A 19766-nucleotide genomic window follows, 5' to 3' on the forward strand; every position below is an offset into this window, starting at 1 on the left:
AACCTTGGCTGCATATCAGTATAAATTGGAGAGCTTTTGAAAATCCTAATGTTCAATCAGTATCCCAAACTAATTAAATTCTAAGAGTGGGACCTACACAGTGGTTTTAAAGGACTCCAGATGATTTCAGTGTGCAAGGAAGATGAGAACTACCACAGTATCATTTCTAAGTAGCTTAAATGTTGACAGTCAAATCCTGTGGAAAACATAAAGCAGTTTTCAGAATTTTACTAATCCCCCTGGCTTATTATAAGTTCAGTAACATTTGGTTTTTAAGTTTCATGTACCTTCCCCAATGGCTCACTTGGGTAAAGAATCTGTCTGTAATGCAGGAGACACAGGAGACGCAGGTTTAATCCCTGGGTTGGGAAAATCCCCTGGAGAAGGAAATGGCAACCCACTCCAGTATTCTTGCCTGGAAAACCCCATGGCCAGAGGAACCTGGTGGGCTACAGTCCATGGGGGGTCACAGAGTTGAACACAACTGAGCAACTAACACTTTCATGTACCAAAACAAATAAATCAATGAGCAACATTTATCAAAATATTACAATAAAGCGGAACATACAACAGTTCTCAAAGATGGTCTGAGAACCCAGGAGTCTGTGACATTAAAGTTGTTGTTTTTGTTTAGTCTTGAAGTCATGTCTGATGCTTTTGTGACCCCCTGGACTGCAAGCCACCAGGCTCCTCTGCCCATGGAATTTTTCAGGCAAGGAAACTGGTGTGGGTTGTCATTTCCCTCTCTGGGGATCTTCCTGACCCAGGAATCAAAGCCATGTCTCCTGCACTGGCAAGCAGATTCTTTATCACTGAACCACCAGGGAAGCCCAATGTTAAAGTTACTTTTGTAATAATACTAAACGTTTTTTTTCATTGTGTTGACATTTCTAATGATGATGCAAAAACAACAGTGTAAAGAGGAAAAGGGCAGAACTGTAGTTTCAGTTCAAATCAAGACAGTGGTCCCTAGCAAAACAGCATATTCTTCATTTTCATGCACTTTCACTCAAGAAGTCTTTGATGGAGACAGTAAAAATTATTAATCTCAGGGCAAGGACCAAAGTGCAAGTGAGGCATATTGTAGGGTGCAAAATTTAACGAGGGACTTTCAGAGAATACCTTCTTAAGTTTTGTACCCTATGTGCCTCAGTCATTTCATCCCAGGGCTGGTCCTGATATACCTAATTAAATTTCAGTCTCTGAGTACACCTTTTTAATATTCTATTTGATAAACAGGAAGCATATGTAAACACTTCCTCTGCTTACCAAAGTAAAAGGTTGTCTCAAAGAAAAGCTCTTACACAATCATCATGGAACATCATTTTTACTGGAAAGAACATGACAATTTATAGTCATTTGAACTTGACAATATAGCAGTTTTTTAAAAAAAAGTAAGTTTGTTGCTTTAAGAAAATAACCTACAAGGTTTATCGCCAATGACAAAATTTGAAATTTCAAAAAAAAAAAAAAAATCAGAACCCTGGAAAACACATATCGGCCACTGTGAACCAGACAGTGTCCCCATACGTATAAAGGCTTTCCTGATTATACTGGTGGTGATATTATTAACAAATTTGTTTTTTAGGAGCTACCCCACGTCCGAGATTGGCGGGGACAGCCGGGAGGAGTCACCTCGCTTCCAAGGCCAGGGGCGGCGCCCGGGAAGAGCCACACCACGTCCAAGGAGTGGTGGTTGTGGGGGCACAGGAGGGCCTCGAGGAGCTATCCCACGTTGAAGGTCAGGAAGGGCAGTGGTAAGGAGATACCCCTCATCCAAGGTAAGGAGCAGCGGCTGCACTTTGCTGGAGCAGCCATGAAGAGATACCCCAAGCCCAAGGTAAGAGAAACCCAAGTAAGACGGTAGGTTTTGCAAGAGGGCATCAGAGGGGAGACACATTGAAACCATACGCACAGAAAACTAGTCAATCTAATCACGCTAGGACCACAGCCTTTTCCAACTCAATGAAACTAAGCCATGCCTGTGGGGCAACCCAAGACGGACAGGTCATGGTGGAGAGGTCTGACAGAACGTGGTCCACTGGAGAAGGGAATGGCAAACCACTTCAGTATTCTTGCCTTGAGAACCCCAAGAACAGTATGAAAGGTAAAATGATAGGATACTGAAAGAGGAACTCCCCAGGTCAGTAGGTGCCCAATATGATACTGGAGATCAGTGGAGATTTAACTCCAGAAAGAATGAAGGGATGGAGCCAAAGCAAAAACAATACCCAGCTGTGGATGTGACTGGTGATAGAAGCAAGGTCCGATGCTGTAAAAAGCAATATTGCATAGGAACCTGGAATGTCAGGTCCATGAATCAAGGCAAATTGGAAGTGGTCAAACAAGAGATGGCAAGGGTGAACATCGACATTCTAGGAATCAGCGAACTAAAATGGACTGGAATGGGTGAATTTAACTCAGATGACCATTATATCTACTACTGCGGGCAGGAATCCCTCAGAAGAAATGGAGCAGCCATCATGGTCAACGAAAGAGTCTGAAATACAGTACTTGGATACAATCTCAAAAACGACAGAATGATCTCTGTTCGTCTCCAAGGGAAACCATTCAATATCACGGTAATCCAAGTCTATGCCCCACTAGTAACACTAAAGAAGCTGAAGTTGACTGGTTTTATGAAGACCTACAAGACCTTTTAGAACTATCACCCAAAAAAGATGTCCTTTTCATTATAGGGGACTGGAATGCAAAAGTAGGAAGTCAAGAAACGCTGTGAACTTCCTGATGATCAAGCTAGTTTTAGAAAAGGTAGAGGAACCAGAGATCAAATTGCCAACATCCGCTGGATCAACAAAAAAGCAAGAGAGTTCCAAAAAAACATCAATTTCTGCTTTATTGACTAGCCAAAGCCTTTGACTGTGTGGATCACAATAAACTGAGGAAAATTCTGAGAGCGATGGGAATACCAAACCACCTGACCTGCCTCCTGAGAAATCTGTATGCAGGTCAGGAAGCAACAGTCAGAACTGGACATGAAACAACAGACTGGTTCCAAATAGGAAAAGGAGTACATCAAGGCTGTATATTGTCACCCTGCTTATTTAACTTCTATGCAGAGTACATCATGAGAAACGCTGGACTGGAAGAAACACAAGCTGGAATCAAGACTGCCGGGAGAAATCTCAATAACCTCAGATATGCAGATGACATCACCCTTATGGCAGAAAGAGAAGAGGAACTCAAAAGCCTCTTGATGAAAGTAAAAGAGGAGAGTGAAAAAGTTGGCTTAAAGCTCAACATTGAGAAAACAAAGATCATGGCATCCAGTCCCATCACTTCATGGGAAATAGATGGGAAAACAGTGGAAACAGTGTCAGACTTTTATTTTTTGGGGCTCCAACATCACTGCAGATGGTGACAGCAGCCATGAAATTAAAAGACACTTACTCCTTGGAAGAAAAGTTATGACCAACCTAGAAAGCATATTCAAAAGCAGAGACATTACTTTGCCGACTAAGGTCCATCTAGTCAAGGCTATGGTTTTTCCTGTGGTCATGTATGGATGTGAGAGTTGGACTGTGAAGAAGGCAGAGCGCCGAAGAATTGATGCTTTTGAACTGTGGTGTTGGAGAAGACTCTCGGAGCTGGATCAAAGACATCCAACCAGTCCATTCTGAAGGAGATCAGCCCTGGGATTTCTTTGCAAGGACTGACGCTAAAGCTGAAGCTCCAGTATTTGGCCACCTCATGCAAAGAGTTGACTCATCGGAAAAGACTCTTTTGCTGGGAGGGACTGGGGGCAGGAGAAGGGGACGACAGAGGATGAGATGGCTGGATGGCATCACTGACTCGATGGACTTGAGTCTGAGTGAACTCCGGGAGTTGGTGATGGACAGGGAGGCCTGGCGTGCTGCGATTCATGGGATCACAAGAGTCAGACACGACTGAGTGACTGAACTGAATGAAGTGTCTCAATACCTGGAAGACGTGCTTAACTAAACCAACATTTTGCAGATGATAATGCATGTCACAAAACTGAGGTGAAGGTGAAGTCGCTCAGTTTTGTCCGACTCTTTGCGACCCCATGGACTGTAGCCTACCAGGCTCCCCCTCCATGGGATTTTCCAGGCAAGAGTACTGGAGCAGGGTGCCATTTCCTACTCCAGAGGATCTTCCTGACCCAGGGATCAAACCTGGGTCTCCCGCAGTGTAGGCAGACACATTACCGTCTGAGCCATCAATTAGGCATGGATAAAAGATCCAAAGTTCTAGACAGACCAATATACCCTATGTAACAGAGCATGAAAGGTCCACTGATAGGCTTTCAGATTCCACACTGCAAACTAATCTTTAAGAAACTATCACCTGTTAAAAGTTTTGGTGTAGCAGCAAGTTACCTAAGAAGTTCCCCAATCTTTTAACTACATGTTTTGTGAGGCCAGATTTACTTCTAATGTTTCAACCAAAACAACATGTGGCAACAAATTGAATGAGAAGCTGGGATGGAATTCAGGTGCCCTCTATTATGCCTACATCAGAGAGTTTGAAAAGTATAAAATAATGCCACTCTTCCAATTTGTCCTTTGTTTTGAAAAATACATTTTTCATTTTAAAAATGTTATGCCGACATGCAAAGGGTTTATTATCATTTTCAAATAAATATTTTAAAAATTTGTTTCAGATTCTAATAAACATCAATATACATATAGCACACATAAACAATACTTTTTTAAAAAAGCACATGTGCTTGCATGCTCAGTCACGTCCAGCTCTTTGCAACCTTGTGGACTGACTGCATCCCACCAGATTCCTCTGTCCATGGATTTTCCATGCTAAAGTACTACAGTGAATAGCCATTCCTTTCTCTAGGGGACTGTTTCTGACCCAGGATCGAACTTGTCTCTTGCATTGGCAGGTGGATTCTTTAACAATATAAAGTAGTCCTGATACCAAAAAATTTGAGAACTGCTATAATAGTTTATCATAAACTTTAGAGTAGATTTGGGTACCAAACAGTTTCACTGAACACTCCAGAGAACTAGGAGCAAGTAGACCACTCTGGACACTGAGTTTATCATCTGAAAAATGAAGGATTTTAGTAGATGACTCTGTAAAGTTCCTTAGGACATCCACCCTTTGGCCTGGAAATGAACAATGAACTATAACTTGTAGCTGGAGATTGGATTTGCAGTAGTGCTAAGCACTTGAAGCATATATTCATTCTCCTGGAAAAAAGTAATCTAACAAGATGAGAAAAACATGCAACTATTTGATATTTTACCATCTTACAAATGAGAACATAATTTGTAAACTAAAGCTACAGATCTCTAAATATCTCTACACATAACATTATAAATGATGGTTAAATTTGCTGCTTTCTTCACTATGAAGGCCCTATTGAATCTATGACATAGCTGGACTCCAGTATCATTATACAGTAATAATTAACAGATGAATTTAAGTTTACCCCTGGGATAAAGGTGGCCAACTGAACACATGCAACAACCTTTAATTCCCTCCTGAAATTTTATTTCAATAATTAAAGTGAAAAAAAAATTTTTTAAAGAGAACTATGAACCTTAGGGAAGAAGAAAACTAGTTGTTGCAAAAATAATACAACAAAATTACGAAAACTAGGCAACAGATAGACAAGTAATTTCTTGGCAAATGCGAGAAAAATAAAACCAGCAGTGAAGTGTGAAGCTTGAGTCACTCAGTCATGTCGGACTCTTTGCTACCCCATGGACTATGGCCCACCAGGCTTCTCTGCCCATGGAATTCTCTAGGCAAGAATACTGGAGTGGGTTGCCATTCCCTTCTCCAGGGGATCTTCTTGAAACAAGGATCAAACTGAGGTCTCCTGCACTGCAAGCAGATCCTTTACCATCTGAGCTACCAGCAGTGAAGAAAGCCAAAATCAACTTGATTTATCAATCATCTTTGAAAGTGAGGATAAACACAGGCTGAAATGTGGAGAATTGAGCCATCAGACAGCCCAAAGCCCTGCCCTAATGTACAGATCAGGATAACTAACCCTCCCCCCACCTTGGGTAATAATGAAGATTTTCTTTGAAAGGGGCAAACCAAAAAATCTCCAGGACAGGTTTTTTGAAGGCTAGGGTTCAGTACTGGAAAGAGGGGCATTAAGTGAATACTTGACAACTCCAGACTTCTTCCCCTATTTAACATGCAGTCAAATTTCGAACCTCAAGCAGATGAATTTTATCTACAGAATATAATCTTTCCAAGAGGAAGCAGCTAAATAACTGACACAAGTTCTCCAACACAAAAACCAAGTCAGATCACCTGACATTGACATGTACAGCAGAAGAGTCCTGCTCAAAAATTCAAGTCGGCTTTTGGTCCCTTAGGCAACAAAGGATTCTCAGATACCTGAACTAATCCTCTAACACAGAAGACAGAAACCAAAGAAAATAAAAAGGCAAGTTGGAGGAAAGACACTATGTAGGGAAAGAAAATTTCAAAAGAACTATTATTATCCTTATTATCCTTAGAGATAAAATAGTGCAACCCTGAAACAAAACCAGGAAATTTTACTTTTATTTAAAAAGAGATATCCCAGAAAAGAGAGAGAGAGGTATTGGGGGGCGGGGGGGGGGGGGGGGGGGGGGAAACAGTAGAAATTAAAAACATTACAGCAGGAAAAAAAAAATTAAATTCAGAGTTTTTAACTCCATTTAGCTGCTATAACCAAAATATCATTTATTGGGTGACCCATGAACAACAAATTTTATTTCTCATGGTTCTCAACTCTGGGAAGTTCAAAATCAGGGAACCAGCAGACTCAGTATCTGGTAAGGACCTACTTCGTAGACTGCCTTCTTTTAACCTCACATGGTGGAGAAGCAAAGGCAAAGGAGAACAGGAAAGATATAAGCATCTGAATGCAGAGTTTCAAAGAATAGCAAGGAGAGATAAGAAAGCCTTGCTCAGCGATCACTGAAAAGAAATAGAGGAAAACAACAGAATGGGAAAGACTAGAGATCTCTTCAAGAAAATTGGAGATACCAAGGGAACATTTCATGCAAAGATGGGCACAATAAAGGACACAAATGGTATGGACCTAACAGAAGCAGAACATATTAAGAAGAGGTGGCACAAATACACAGCAGAACTATGCAAAAAAGATCATGACTCAGATAATCACAATGGTATGATTACTCACCTAGAGCCAGACATCCTCGAATGCGAAGTCAAGTGGGCCTTAGGAAGCAACACTACGAACAAAGCTAGTGGAGATAATGGAATTCCAGCTGAGCTATTTCAAATCCTAAAGGATGATGCTGTGAAAGTGCTGCACTCAATATGCCAGCAAACTTGGAAAACTCAGCAGTGGCCACAGGACTGGAAAAGGTCAGTTTTCATTCCAATCCCTAAGAAAGGCAATGCCAAAGAATGCTCAAACTACTACACAATTTGCACTCATTTCAGACACTAGTGAAGTAATGCTCAAAATTCTCCAAGCCAGGCTTCAACGGTATGTGAACAGTGAACTTCCAGATATCCAAGCTGGAGTTAGAAAAGGCAGAGGAATCAGAGATCAAACTGCCAACATCCGCTGGATCATCGAAAAAGCAAGAAGCTTCCAGAAAAACATCTATTTCTGCTTTATTGACTATGCCAAAGCCTCTGTGCGGATCACAATAAACTGTGGAAAATTCTTAAGAGATGGGAATATCAGTCCACCTGACCTGCCTCTTGAGAAATCTGTATGCAGGTCTGGAAGCAATAGTTAGAACTGAACATGGAATAAGACTGGTTTCAAATACAGAAAGGGGTATGTCAAGGCTGTATACTGTCACCATGCTTATTTAACTTATATGCGGAATACATCATGAGAAACACTGGGCAGGATGAAGCACAAGCTGGAATCAAGATTGTTGGGAGAAATATCAATAACCTCAGACACACAGATGACACCACCCTATGGCAGAAAGTGAAAAAGAACTAAAGAGCCTCTTGATGTAAGTGGAAGAGGAGAGTGAAAAAGTTCGCTTAAAGATCAACATTCAGAAAATGAAGATCATGGCATCTGGTCCCATCACTTTATGGCTAATAGATGGGGAAACAGTGGAAACAGTGACCGACTTTATTTTGAGGGGCTCCAAAATCACTGTAGATGGTGACTGCAGCCATGAAATTAAAAGACGCTTGCTCCCTGGAAGAAAAGTTATGACTAACCTAGACAGCATATTAAAAAGCAGAGACATTACTTTGCCAACAAAGGTCTGTCTACTCAAAGCTATGGTTTTTCCAATAGCCATGTATGGATATGAGAGTTGGACTATAATGAAAGCTTAGCGTCAAAGAATTGATGCTTTTAAACTGTGGTGTTGGAGCAGACTCTTGAGTCCCTTCGACAGCAAGGAGATCCAACCAGTCCATCCTAAAGGAAATCAGTCCTGAATGTCCATTGGAAGGCTGAAGCTGAAACTCCAATACTTTGGCTACTTGATGTGAAGAACTGACTCATTGGAAAAGACCCTGATCTCTGAAAGACTGAAGGTGGGAGAAGGGGACAACAGAGGGTTAGATGGCTTGATGGCACCACTGACTCAATGGACATGAGTTTGAGTAAACTCCGGGAGCTGGTAATGGACAGGGAAACCTGGCATGCTGCAGTCCATGGGTTCACGAAGAGTCAGACATGACTAAGCAACTGAACTGAACACATGGTGGAAGGAACCAGGAAGGCTCTTTGTGGTCTCTTTCACCAGAGTATTAATCCCAATCATGTGGGTTCCACTTTGATGACCTAAGCACCTCCCAAAGGCTCCACTTCTTAATACCACCACATTGTGTGTGGCATTAGGTTTCAACACAATATAGGGGGACACATAGTTCATAGCATTGAGGATAACTACAAAGAAATGAAAAACAGGCAACAAAGGATTAAAAAAACAGACCTTCCAATATCCAAAAAGTAAATACTAGGGGCTATAGCTCAGTGGTAGAGCATTTGACTCCAAAAAGTAAGTACTCCATAAAACAAATAGGAAAAAAACAAGAAATAGAGTAATTCAAGAAAATTTCACTCTGAAAAATCAGAGTGAAAGTGCTCAAGCATCATCAAACAAAGCACACCACTGTGAAAGCTCTGGACATGAGAAACAAAAAGAAGATTCTAAAAGGTTACATACGAAAGTTCAGTAATCAGAGTGTCAGACATTTGAGCAATGCCCTCAAAATTCTCACACTCCCCCAGATGTATTATCAATAAAGTGGAAGGCGAGAACAAAGACATTTCAGACATTCAGAGCCTCAAAAAACTGTATCTCTCATGTGCTTTACTCAGGAAGATAATAAAGGTGTCTAATCAAAACCAGAGAGAAAAGTAACAAACCTCAGGCTGATGATTAAGCAAGATCTCAGGATTACACCAAGTATAAAAGGCAAGAAATCCAGACTGGAGAGAAATACGAGGCTTGAGAAGAAATTTCTTTATGGCGAATTAAAACAATAGGATGTCTGAATGTGTTAGATGATTCAGACAATTGATGAAGAGTGTAAAGTACAATTAATGAAAGTACATATCTTTTGAGCAAACACTTTTTGCATAAAACAGAACTAGGTAGGAAAGGAAAAGCAACAATTTTACTTCTTGGCTGAGCGATGAATAATATTTGCATAGCTATAACTACGGGGCGGGGACCTACAGACAATGCCCAAAAGGGAATGGGGATATCAAGAAATAGCAATAAAATCATACTATCTAGGATCATGATTACTAAACTAACCAGTTGAAAGGGGGAAAGTGGTGACTTCTGAGGACACCTTTTCTATTGACCAAAGCTCCTAGCATAAAGCAGGACACACAACACAAGACTAACAGGGAAATCTAGTAAAAAAGAGCCTTTAAAATGCAACAAAGCTCCCATTCCTTTCTACTGCATGATATTTAATGCTAGTTCTCATGACATCCATATGCTCCTTTCCTTAAAAACATCCAAGGTCAAAGAGATTAAATAATAGCTGAACATTCTTGAAAGTAATTTAAACAGAGTGAACTAAGCAGCACTACTGGTAATTTGGGCAGAAAAATTACTTTTCTGTGGGGGCTATTCTGCACATCATGATTAGCCGCATCCTTGATGTGCACACACCAGCTGTGCTGCGCTATGCTGTGCTCAGTCACACCCAGCGCTGTGTGACCCCATGGATTGAAGACTGCCAGGTTCCTCTGTCCATGGAATTTTCCAAGCAAGAATACTGGAGTGGGTTATGTGACTAACCAAACATGTCTCAATACGTTGGCAAATGTCCCCTCCAGGGCAAAAATCACCCCTGGTGGAGAACAAGAGTGCTCCACAATTACCAGTGCTGCTCACCAAACCCATGACCTGCCACTAAACACATTCTTAATAGTATGGAACACAGAAAACATAATTTTCATTTCCCAAAGCAAAATCACTTTAGAAATATTTTATAGGCTGCTCTGATCTTTCACCAGGTGAATTTCTGTTCAACTTTTTCCTCCTATAATTAAATGGTTGCAACAAGCAACAAACACATAGAATGATTCTGAAACTAGGGTTCATGAATTGAGGGGGTGGAGTGAAAGTCCATTAAAGTTTTATCAAAAATCTATACTTCTTTTATAATAATTGTTAAATACTATGTAATCAGCCATGAAATTAGAAGACGCTTACTCCTTGGAAGAAAAGTTATGACCAATCTAGATAGCATATTCAAAAGCAGAGACACTACTTTGCCAACAAAGGTCCATCTAGTCAAGGCTATGGTTTTTCCAGTGGTCATGTATGGATGTGAGAGTTGGACTATGAAGAAAGCTGAGTGCCAAAGAATTGGTGCTTTTGAACTGTGGTGTTGGAGAAGACTCTTGAGAGTCCCTTGGACTGCAAGGAGATCTAACCAGTCCATTCTAAAGGAGATCAACCCTGGGTGTTCTTTGGAAGGACTGATGCTAAAGCTAAAACTCCAGTACTTTGGCCACCTCATGCGAAGAGTTGACTCATTGGAAAAGACTCTGATGCTGGGAAGGATTGGGGGGAGGAGGAAAAGACCATGACAGAGGATGAGTTGGATGGATGGCATCACTGACTCGATGGACGTAAGTTTGAGTAAACTCCGGGAGATGATGATGGACAGGGAGGCCTGGCATGCTGCAATTCATGGGGTTGCAGAGTCGGACACGACTGAGCGACTGAACTGAACTGAACCGAATCAATTCAATGACAATCTTTTTAAAATTATCAGTTCAGTTCAGTCAGTCAGTCGTGTCTGACTCTTTGCAACCCCATGGACTGCAGCACACCAGGCTTCCCTGTCCATCACCAACTCCTGGAGCTTGCTCAAACTCGTCCATCAAGTTGGTGATGCCATGCAACCATCTCATCCTCTGTTGTCTCCTTCTTCTCCTGCCTTCTATCTTTCTCAGCATCAGTGTCTTTTCTGGTGAGTCAGTTCTTTGCATCAGGTGGCCAAAGTATTGGAGTTTCAGCTTCAGCATCAGTCCTTCCAATGAATATTCAAGAGTGATTCCCTTTAGGATTGACAGGCTGGATCTCCTTGCAGTCCAGGGGACTCTCAGAAGTCTTCTCCAACACAACAGTTCAAAAGCATCAATTCTTTGGCACTCAGCTTTCTTTATGGTTCAACTCTCACATCCATACATGACTACTGGAAAAACCGTAGCTTTGACTACACGGACCTTTGTCGGCAAAGTAACGTTTCTGTTTTTTAATACCCTGTCTAGGTTGGTTATAGCTTTTCTTCCAAGGAGCAAGCATCTTTTAATTTCATGGCTGCAGTCACCATCTGCCACTGTTTCCATTGTTTCCCCATCTATTTGCCACGAAGTGATGGACTGGATTCTATGACCTTAGTTTTTTCAATGTTGAGTTTTAAGCCAACTTTTTCACTCTTCTCTTTAACTTTCATTAAGAAGCTCTTTAGTTCTTCCTCACTTTCAGCCATAAGGGTGGTATCATCTGCATATCTGAGGCTATTGGTATGTCTCCTTGCAATCCTGATTCCTGTTTATGCTTCATCCAGTCTGATATTTCGCACAATGTAATCTGCATGTAAGTTAAATAAGCAAGGTGACAACATACAACCTTGATGTACTCGTACTCCTTTCCCAATTTTGAACCAGTCTGTTGTTCCATGTCCAGTTCTACCTGTTGCTTCCTGACCTGTATACAGGTTTCTCTGGAGGCAGGTAAGGTGGTCTGGTATTCCCATCTCTTTCAGAATTTTCCACAGTTTGTTGTGACTATTTAGAAGATTACAGAAACAAATTCCAAACCGAACAGATGATAACATAATCAAGTACTGCTACAGTGTCAGTGCTTGTGTTCATAATTCTGCTGGTTCCAGGCAATGACTCACATATAACACAGGTTCTCAAACTTCTAAGTACAAGATCCAGATAGCCTCTGGATATGAAGAAACATGGCCTTAGAATATCAGTATTCTTAAAAACAAACATATTGTTCTGGGTAAGAGAAGACAGACAGAAAGGAAGAGAATTAAGAGGCTTAAGCATCCTAGATTTTTTCTTTTAACATTTTGTATTGCGGTGTTGACGATTTACAACGTCGTAATAGTTTCAGGTGAACAGTAAAGGGACTCAGCCATAAATATACATGTATCCATTCTCCCCTAAACTCCCCTCCTTCCCCTCCCATCCAAAGCATCCTAGATTTTAAATGAGGGAACAGAAAACAACAAAAGTTTTATGAAAGTACTAGGCAAGACCTAAAGAAACTGGATGGATAAGGGGAGTCCTAAACAGTGATGAAAGTAAAAGTGTTAAGTTGTTCAGTTGTGTCCAACTCTTCACGACCCAATTAACTGTAGCCCGCCAGGCTTCCCATCCATGGAATTCTCCAGGCAAAAATACTGCAGTATGTTGCCATTTACTTCTCAAGGGGATCTTCCCAACCCAGAGATCAAATGCAGGTCTCCTGCATAGCAAGCAGACTCTTTACAATCTGAGACACTAGGGAAGCCAAACTAAACAATGAAATCTGTTATAAAGACTGATGAAGGAAGAATAAATTAAGTCACCAAAGAAAAAAGAAAATAAGTGAGAGGATGGGCCCATATCCTCCTAAACTAGAATTTAAAAAGAATGAATGTTATGATAGCTGACTCTGGATTACCTCTGAGCTCTAGACATCATTCCAGAAGAGGCTGCTGGCTCTCCAGAACGAGTGTAGAAAGGAATCTTGCAGTCAGAAGCTGCAGCAGCAGTGTATTTTTTATGATCTTTATGTTTAAGTGAAATTTCTAAGTTGTGACTTTGTAATTCAGAAAGTGCCTAAATATAGACAACAAAATAGAAATAAAGAACAAAGGCTTTAAAGGTAACAAAATGAGATGGTTTGAATTAGGCAAGATTTCCCAGAGAAGAAAAGCTCAGAGGTGTTATTTAAACAAATGATATATTACATAAAATAATAGCAACGGCACTATACATTTAAAACACTTTGGAAAAGAAAACAAAGACTCAGTGTCAATTATAGGAAATGTGGTAGGAATGTGTGCCATTTGACCAACAGGAAATAAAAGAAATAATTAAAGTTAGAATTTGAGGATTTTAAAGAGCCACTAAAAGAATAAGTAGAAATATGCATGAAAAATGCTGTCATAAGTAGACAGGGTATTTTATAGCACTCCCCACCGCCCCCTGAATCACAAGTCTAGCCAAATGCCATCACACTAGTACCAAAGAGAAACCACTGCAACAGTTAAATTATTAATACCATGGACTCAAGACTGCTAACAGCCTTTAGTCCTAAAATCATACTAAAGTTTAATTCTATGTCAACTTTTTAGTTTCAAGAAGTATACCTCTCATTTGAGCCACCTGAGACAGTACAAGGGGTAATTATAGGGGAATTAATAGGGTGGCTTGATGCTGGCAACAAAATAAAATGCCACCCTCTCTCAATCGACACTGAAACAGGTATTAAACCCCATGTCCTACTCAAGGTTCCTTCCCAGAAGAAGCAGAGTTACTCACTGTTCCTTAAACATAAAAATCTCAGTTTAGAGTAATTTCCTCACATTCACTTAACAGAATCTTGGCCACTCCTTCACAGCCAACTCAGGGCATGTGAAAGTGAAGTTGTTGTGTCCGACTCTCTGCGACCCCACGGACTGTAGCCTACCAGGCTCCTCAGTCCATGGAATTTTCCAGGAAAGAGTACTAGAGTGGGTTGTCATTTCCTTCTCCAGGGGATCTTCCCAACCCAGGGATCGAACCCAGGTCTCCTGCATTGCAGGCAGACGCTTTACTGTCTGCCACCAGGGAAGTAACTCAGGCCATATTTACTTCATAAAACCTTTCTCATTTAGGTTCATAATGACAGTCCTCTAATACATATCACTTAAAATCAGCATAAGATTATAGGTGTGATCCACTCACTAGTCAAAGAACACTGAGCACAAAAGCTACGTTGTAATTTACATTTCTCTCTCCCTTAGACAAACACATATGTGCAGTCACCCAACTCTCAGTCTAATGTTTTTTCCACTATCTCACTTAGGTGTACTTTAACTGGACATGTATTTCAGAACAGTTGAAGAGTAAGCACATGACTTATCCCTGTGATTATATTCAGCTGGCTCCCTTTCATCTGCAGTTCCAAGTCTTTACTTCTCTTAAGAGCACTACTCTAAATACACACCATCACTCAAAGCCCAACCCTCTGTTCACTAAGAAAATAGAAGCCATCATGTGTAAATCCCTCCACCATTCCTCCCTACCCACTTAGAAACACACCTGTATCTTCACCATCTTATCATTCATTCTTTTCCTGAGGTTAATTTCTCTACAGTGTTCTTGATCCCATCCTCTCTTAAAGTTCAAGCCCTCTACCATTTGTTCTTTTATTTTCCTTCCCTCCTTCTCCAAGGCTTTTTCCGCTCCAGTCATTTATACACAAACATTTACTGAACTTACTAAGTGCCAGGCACTGTTCTGTGTATTAGAATAATTTCTGCACTCACAGACATTATTTCAGTGGGTGAAACTAACAGTAAACAATAATGGAAAATGATGGTTTCTCACAGTAGATAAGTCCTACAAAGAAAATAAACTGGGATTCAAATAGGGTGGAGTTGGACAGAAGAGAATGAGGGGATAAATCTGCTTAGGTTGGCTGTTTTGAGAGCTCACTGGAATGGTAACACTTAAGTGGTCAGGAAGGAGCCAGCTACCTGAAGACCTGGGGACACAACCTTGGTATATTTAATGAGATAAGGACCTCAGGACTAAACATAATGAGCCTAGCGGAGCAGTGGTACAAAAAGTCTGAGGCAGGCACCAGATCATACAGGCCTTAGGGAAGAAGTATGAATTTTATTCTACATGCAACAGGAAGCCACTGGAGGATCTCAAGCGGAGAATGACATGATCCAATTATTTTCAAACCTCAAATATACAATAATACTCTCGTCTTTGGGGCAACAGAATTTGTATTTCCAATTTGAAATTATTGCTATGTGCACTCTAACCTGTTAGAAAATTTTAACAGACGAAACTGCCTCAACATCTGTATTTAATGTAATATCTATAAAAACTGGTTTTAAATGAAAGTTAAAATCAGAGGATAGAGAATGAGTAAGTGTGGTAACTCAATAAACCACACTTACATGTTGATTTTTTTTTCCATTTACTGAGATAATTTAAAAATCACAATCCACATTTTTATTATACCCTTTCCCAAATTTTGAACCTCCAATTCAAAAATTCAAACTCACCTCGACAAGCTTCTTCAAAATCTTGGGTTATGTCCACCCAGTTTGTATTGCTTTTTTCCATCTTTTCTGGTATACCGAGCTCCCATCCTGAATCATCATCTTCTACAGAAGCTTTCATAACCATTACGCCTATAAAATTAATATCGTAAGAGAGAGGATGTAGCTTTCACGGCAAGAGTATTTGCAAACTATGTTTAAGTATTGTATGAAACTCCTACTAAACTGCTGAAGCAGAGATCTTCTGAGTTTGAGGACAGCTCTGTGAAAAACTACCTTAATGCAATTAAATCTCACGTTAATTAATACTGCTGCCGCTCATTTAATAATAAATAGCCCATCACCTACCAACACTCATAATCAGTGTGCCTATTTGAGAAGTAAAATCACAAACCATCCCACCAACGGCCCAAAAAGAACTACCTCCAGAGCTTCCAACTTTTAACACTGGCCACAAATAACCAAGGCACTCTTCAAGGTCCTCTCTCGAAGTCCAAGACCCCATTGCAGCAACTACTGAAGTCAAGATGGTCCCTCATCTGCCCGGAGTTCACAGGGAGAACCTCTCCCGAACCGACCGGACCCCCGCACAGCCTGTCCGGGGGGTGGGGGTGGGGTGGGGGCATTGCGTGAGGGAGCGTACCGCCGGCCCAGGGCGGGGGAGCACCTGAAGAGGGGACCCGCCCCAAATGGGTCAGCCCGGCCGGGCCCCGGCTCCACGGGCACGGAAGCAAGAACAGGGCTGTCGTCGCGCGCGAGGACGGGCACGCCCGGTACCAGGTCGTCGCCCGGGTAACACCAGCTAAGGGCAGGGCCTCGGCGGGCAGCGGGCACGAGTGAGCCCGAAGCTCCTACCTGAAGCGCGGCGGGAGGGCCGGGGCCGCAGGGTGACCTGGCTTCCCCAGGGTCCGCCACACGCGCGGAGGGCTGTGGCTCTAAGGCACGGAAGGAAAGAAGTCTCAATGGCTCCGCAACGCGGTCCCTACCTACTTCTGTCGTGGCCACCCGCTCCGCCACGCACCGTCCAGACCGCTGAAATAACGACACCTCCTCGGCCGCCGCCGGCGCCCCCTCCCCTCTCTGCCCTGCCCGACCGGCTCGTGCGCGCATGCGCACGCCTGGTGCGCGCGACCCCGCCTCCTCTCCCTCACGCCTGAGGACTTCGCGCTCCTCGGCCACACCCCCTTCCTCGCCACCGCCAACATTCGGCCGTTGGCGGCCATCTTCTCTTCTCGCGGGATTAGAGCAGATCGCGAGACCGGAAGCTACGTTCCTTCTCCACCCTGCGGCCGCATCCGGGGTAGTAGGTGGGTCCAAGCAAGAGGCGGAGCCTGGGTGCCCCAGAGCCCGCCCCTCCTCGCCCCGCACGACGGCTACCTGGGAAATTCTTAGAAAGGTGACCGGAAGAAGTGTAAAGGATGGAAGTGTGTGCAGATCCTAGAGGTTGGGTCCTTGAATGAAGACCCCAGCTCTGCTGCTTGACACCGGTTTTATGTTTCCTAGAAAGTCTGGGGATTTCGAGAGGAAAAATGGAAACAAAATACAGCAGAATCAAGCTGGTTTTTTTCTTTTAGACCTTTGGTTTAGCGTTTTCCTAAAATTAATAAAATGATCGGTTTTAAAGTGGGGTTCCATTAGTGACTAGAACAGGTAGGAAACAAAATACAACTTTGCCACTAATAGTCATTAAGAGATAATCCCAGGTGGCTCAGTGATAGCCTCCTGCCAATGCAGGAAATGGGAGTTTGATCCCTAGGTGGGGAAGATCCCCTGGAGCACGAAATGGCAACCTACTCCAATATTCCTGTCTGGGAAATACATAGACAGAGAAGCCTAGCGGCCTACAGTCCATGGGGTTGCAGAGTCGGACAAGACTGAGCACACACACAGGCAGCCGTTAAGATGGCCAAAATTTAAAATATGATAGAAATGTTGACAACATGGATCAGCAGGACCTCTGATATATTGCTGATGGGAATCCCAAATGGTACAAAAATTTTGGTAAACAGTCTATCTTTTACTATAAAATTAATCATGTATTTACATGATCCAGCAATTCCACTCCTAGGTGTTAGGAAAGAAAATGTGCCCATGCAAAAATTTGTACATTAATTTTCATAGCTTTATTTTTAATGATCAAAAACTGGAAGCAACCCCAATGTTCGTCAACTGATGATTGGATAAAAAATTGTGGTATTCCCATACAATGATATGTAATTATCCATATAATAAATAGTAATTAGCAACGAACAGGGATGACTACTTAACATGCAAATATATGAATCTCATAAAGCATTATTATGAGCAAAGGATATCAGAATATGAGCAACACAGTATGATTGCATTTATAGAAAATTCTAGAAAAGACATGTTATCTATTGTGACAAAACGAACAGTGAGTGCCAGAAGTGGAGGTGGGTATCAAGGAGGGATTAATTGGAATAGGGCTAGGTGATTTGAGGTGTTGGAAATATTCTGTATCTTGATTATGATGGTGGTAATATGGCTGAATTCACTTGTAAAAGCTCATTGAAGTACACACTTACAACATGTGCATTTTACTTTGTGCAAATCAAGCCTCAATAAAGTTGATTTTAAAAACAAAAAAATCCATCTTTGTGTCTAATATAGAGTAAGGGCAGGAGCTTTGCCTATTTTGAACAAAGATGTATCCCTACCATTAAAAGCAGTGGTTGACATATAATGCTGCTGCTGCTAAGTCGCTTCAGTTGTGTCTGACTCTGTGCGACCCCATAGATGGCAGCCCACCAGGCTCCCCCGTCCCTGGGATACATTTAATGGATACTCACTAAATACACTGAGGATGATGAGAATATAGAAAAGAATTACAATAAAACAGAAATTTATGTTTTTTCTCCAAAATCATCTGATGATCTTTACAGTTCAATTCAGTTCAGTCACTCAGTCATGTCCGACTCTTTGCAACCCCATGAACTGCAGCATGCCAGGCCTCCCTGTCCCTCACCAACTCCCAGAATTTACCCAAACTCATGTCCATTGACTTGGTGATGCCATCTAACCATCTCATCCTCTGTCGTCCCCTTCTCCTCCTGCCTTCAATCATTCCCAACATCAGGGTCTTTTCAAATGAGTCAGGTGGCCAAAATATTGGAGTTTCAGCTTCAACATCAGGCCTTCCAATGAACACCCAGGACTGATCTCCTTTAGGATAGATTGCTTGGACATCCTTGCTGTCCAAGGGACTCTCAAGAGTCTGCTCTGACACCGCAGTTCAAAAGCATCAATTCTTCAGCACTTAGCTTTCCTTATAGTCCAACTCTCACATCCATACATGACTACTGGAAAAACCATAGCCTTGACTAGACGGACCTTTGCTGACAAAGTAACATCTCTGCTTTTGAATATGCTGTCTAGGTTGGTCATAACTTTCCTTCCAAGGAGTAAGTGTCTTGATTTCATGGCTGCAATCACCATCTGCAGTGATTTTCGAGCCCCCCAAAATAAAGTCTGACACTGTTTCCACTGTTTCCCCATCTATTTACCATGAAGTGATGGGAGCAGATGCCATGATCTTCATTTTCTGAATGTTGAACTTTAAGCCAACTTTTTCACTCTCCTCTTCCACTTTCATCAAGAGGCTCTTTAGTTCATCTTCATTTTCTGCCATAAGGGTGGTGTCATCTGCATATCTGAGGTTATTGATATTTCTCCCAGCAATCTTGATTCCAGCTTGTGCTTCCTCCAGCCCAACGTTTCTCATGATGTCCTCTGCATATAAGTTAAATAAGCAGGGTGACAATATACAGCCTTGACATACTCCTTTTCCTATTTGGAACCAGTCTGTTGTTCCATGTCCAGTTCTAACTGTTGCTTCCTGACCTGCATACAGGTTTCTCAAGAGGCAGGTCAGGTGGTCTAGTATTCCCGTGTTTTGAAGAATTTTCCACAGTTTATTGTGATCCACATAGTCAAAGACTTTGGCATAGTCAATAAAGCAGAAATTGATGTTTTTCTGGAACTCTCTTGCTTTTTCCATGATCCAGCAGATGTTGGCAATTTAATCTCTGGTT

The 19766-nt window shown here is 41.9% G+C and overlaps 1 protein-coding gene across 5 annotated transcripts in view; it reads right to left on the reverse strand.

Moving 5' to 3' along the window:
* Window positions 1–16826, reverse strand: part of NAA35 (N-alpha-acetyltransferase 35, NatC auxiliary subunit) — a 94119-nt gene extending 77293 nt beyond the window's left edge. The window contains exons 1-3 of one of the 5 annotated variants that reach the window (XM_042243066.2): window positions 16736–16826; window positions 16570–16649; window positions 15718–15846 (exon numbers count right to left, since the gene is read on the reverse strand). In XM_042243066.2, coding sequence (XP_042099000.1) covers window positions 15718–15846; window positions 16570–16649; window positions 16736–16824 — 298 coding nt within the window. In that variant the 5' untranslated portion in view covers window positions 16825–16826. Of the gene's footprint in view, window positions 1–15717; window positions 15847–16137; window positions 16306–16569; window positions 16650–16700 lie in introns of those variants that run through there. The other 4 variants (XM_015093041.4, XM_027964259.3, XM_027964258.3 and 1 more) reach the window with 4 other exon arrangements.
* Between the last annotated feature and the right edge of the window lie 2940 nt (window positions 16827–19766).

This window comes from Ovis aries, chromosome 2, assembly GCF_016772045.2.
Source record: "Ovis aries strain OAR_USU_Benz2616 breed Rambouillet chromosome 2, ARS-UI_Ramb_v3.0, whole genome shotgun sequence".
Lineage (NCBI taxonomy): Eukaryota > Metazoa > Chordata > Mammalia > Artiodactyla > Bovidae > Ovis > Ovis aries.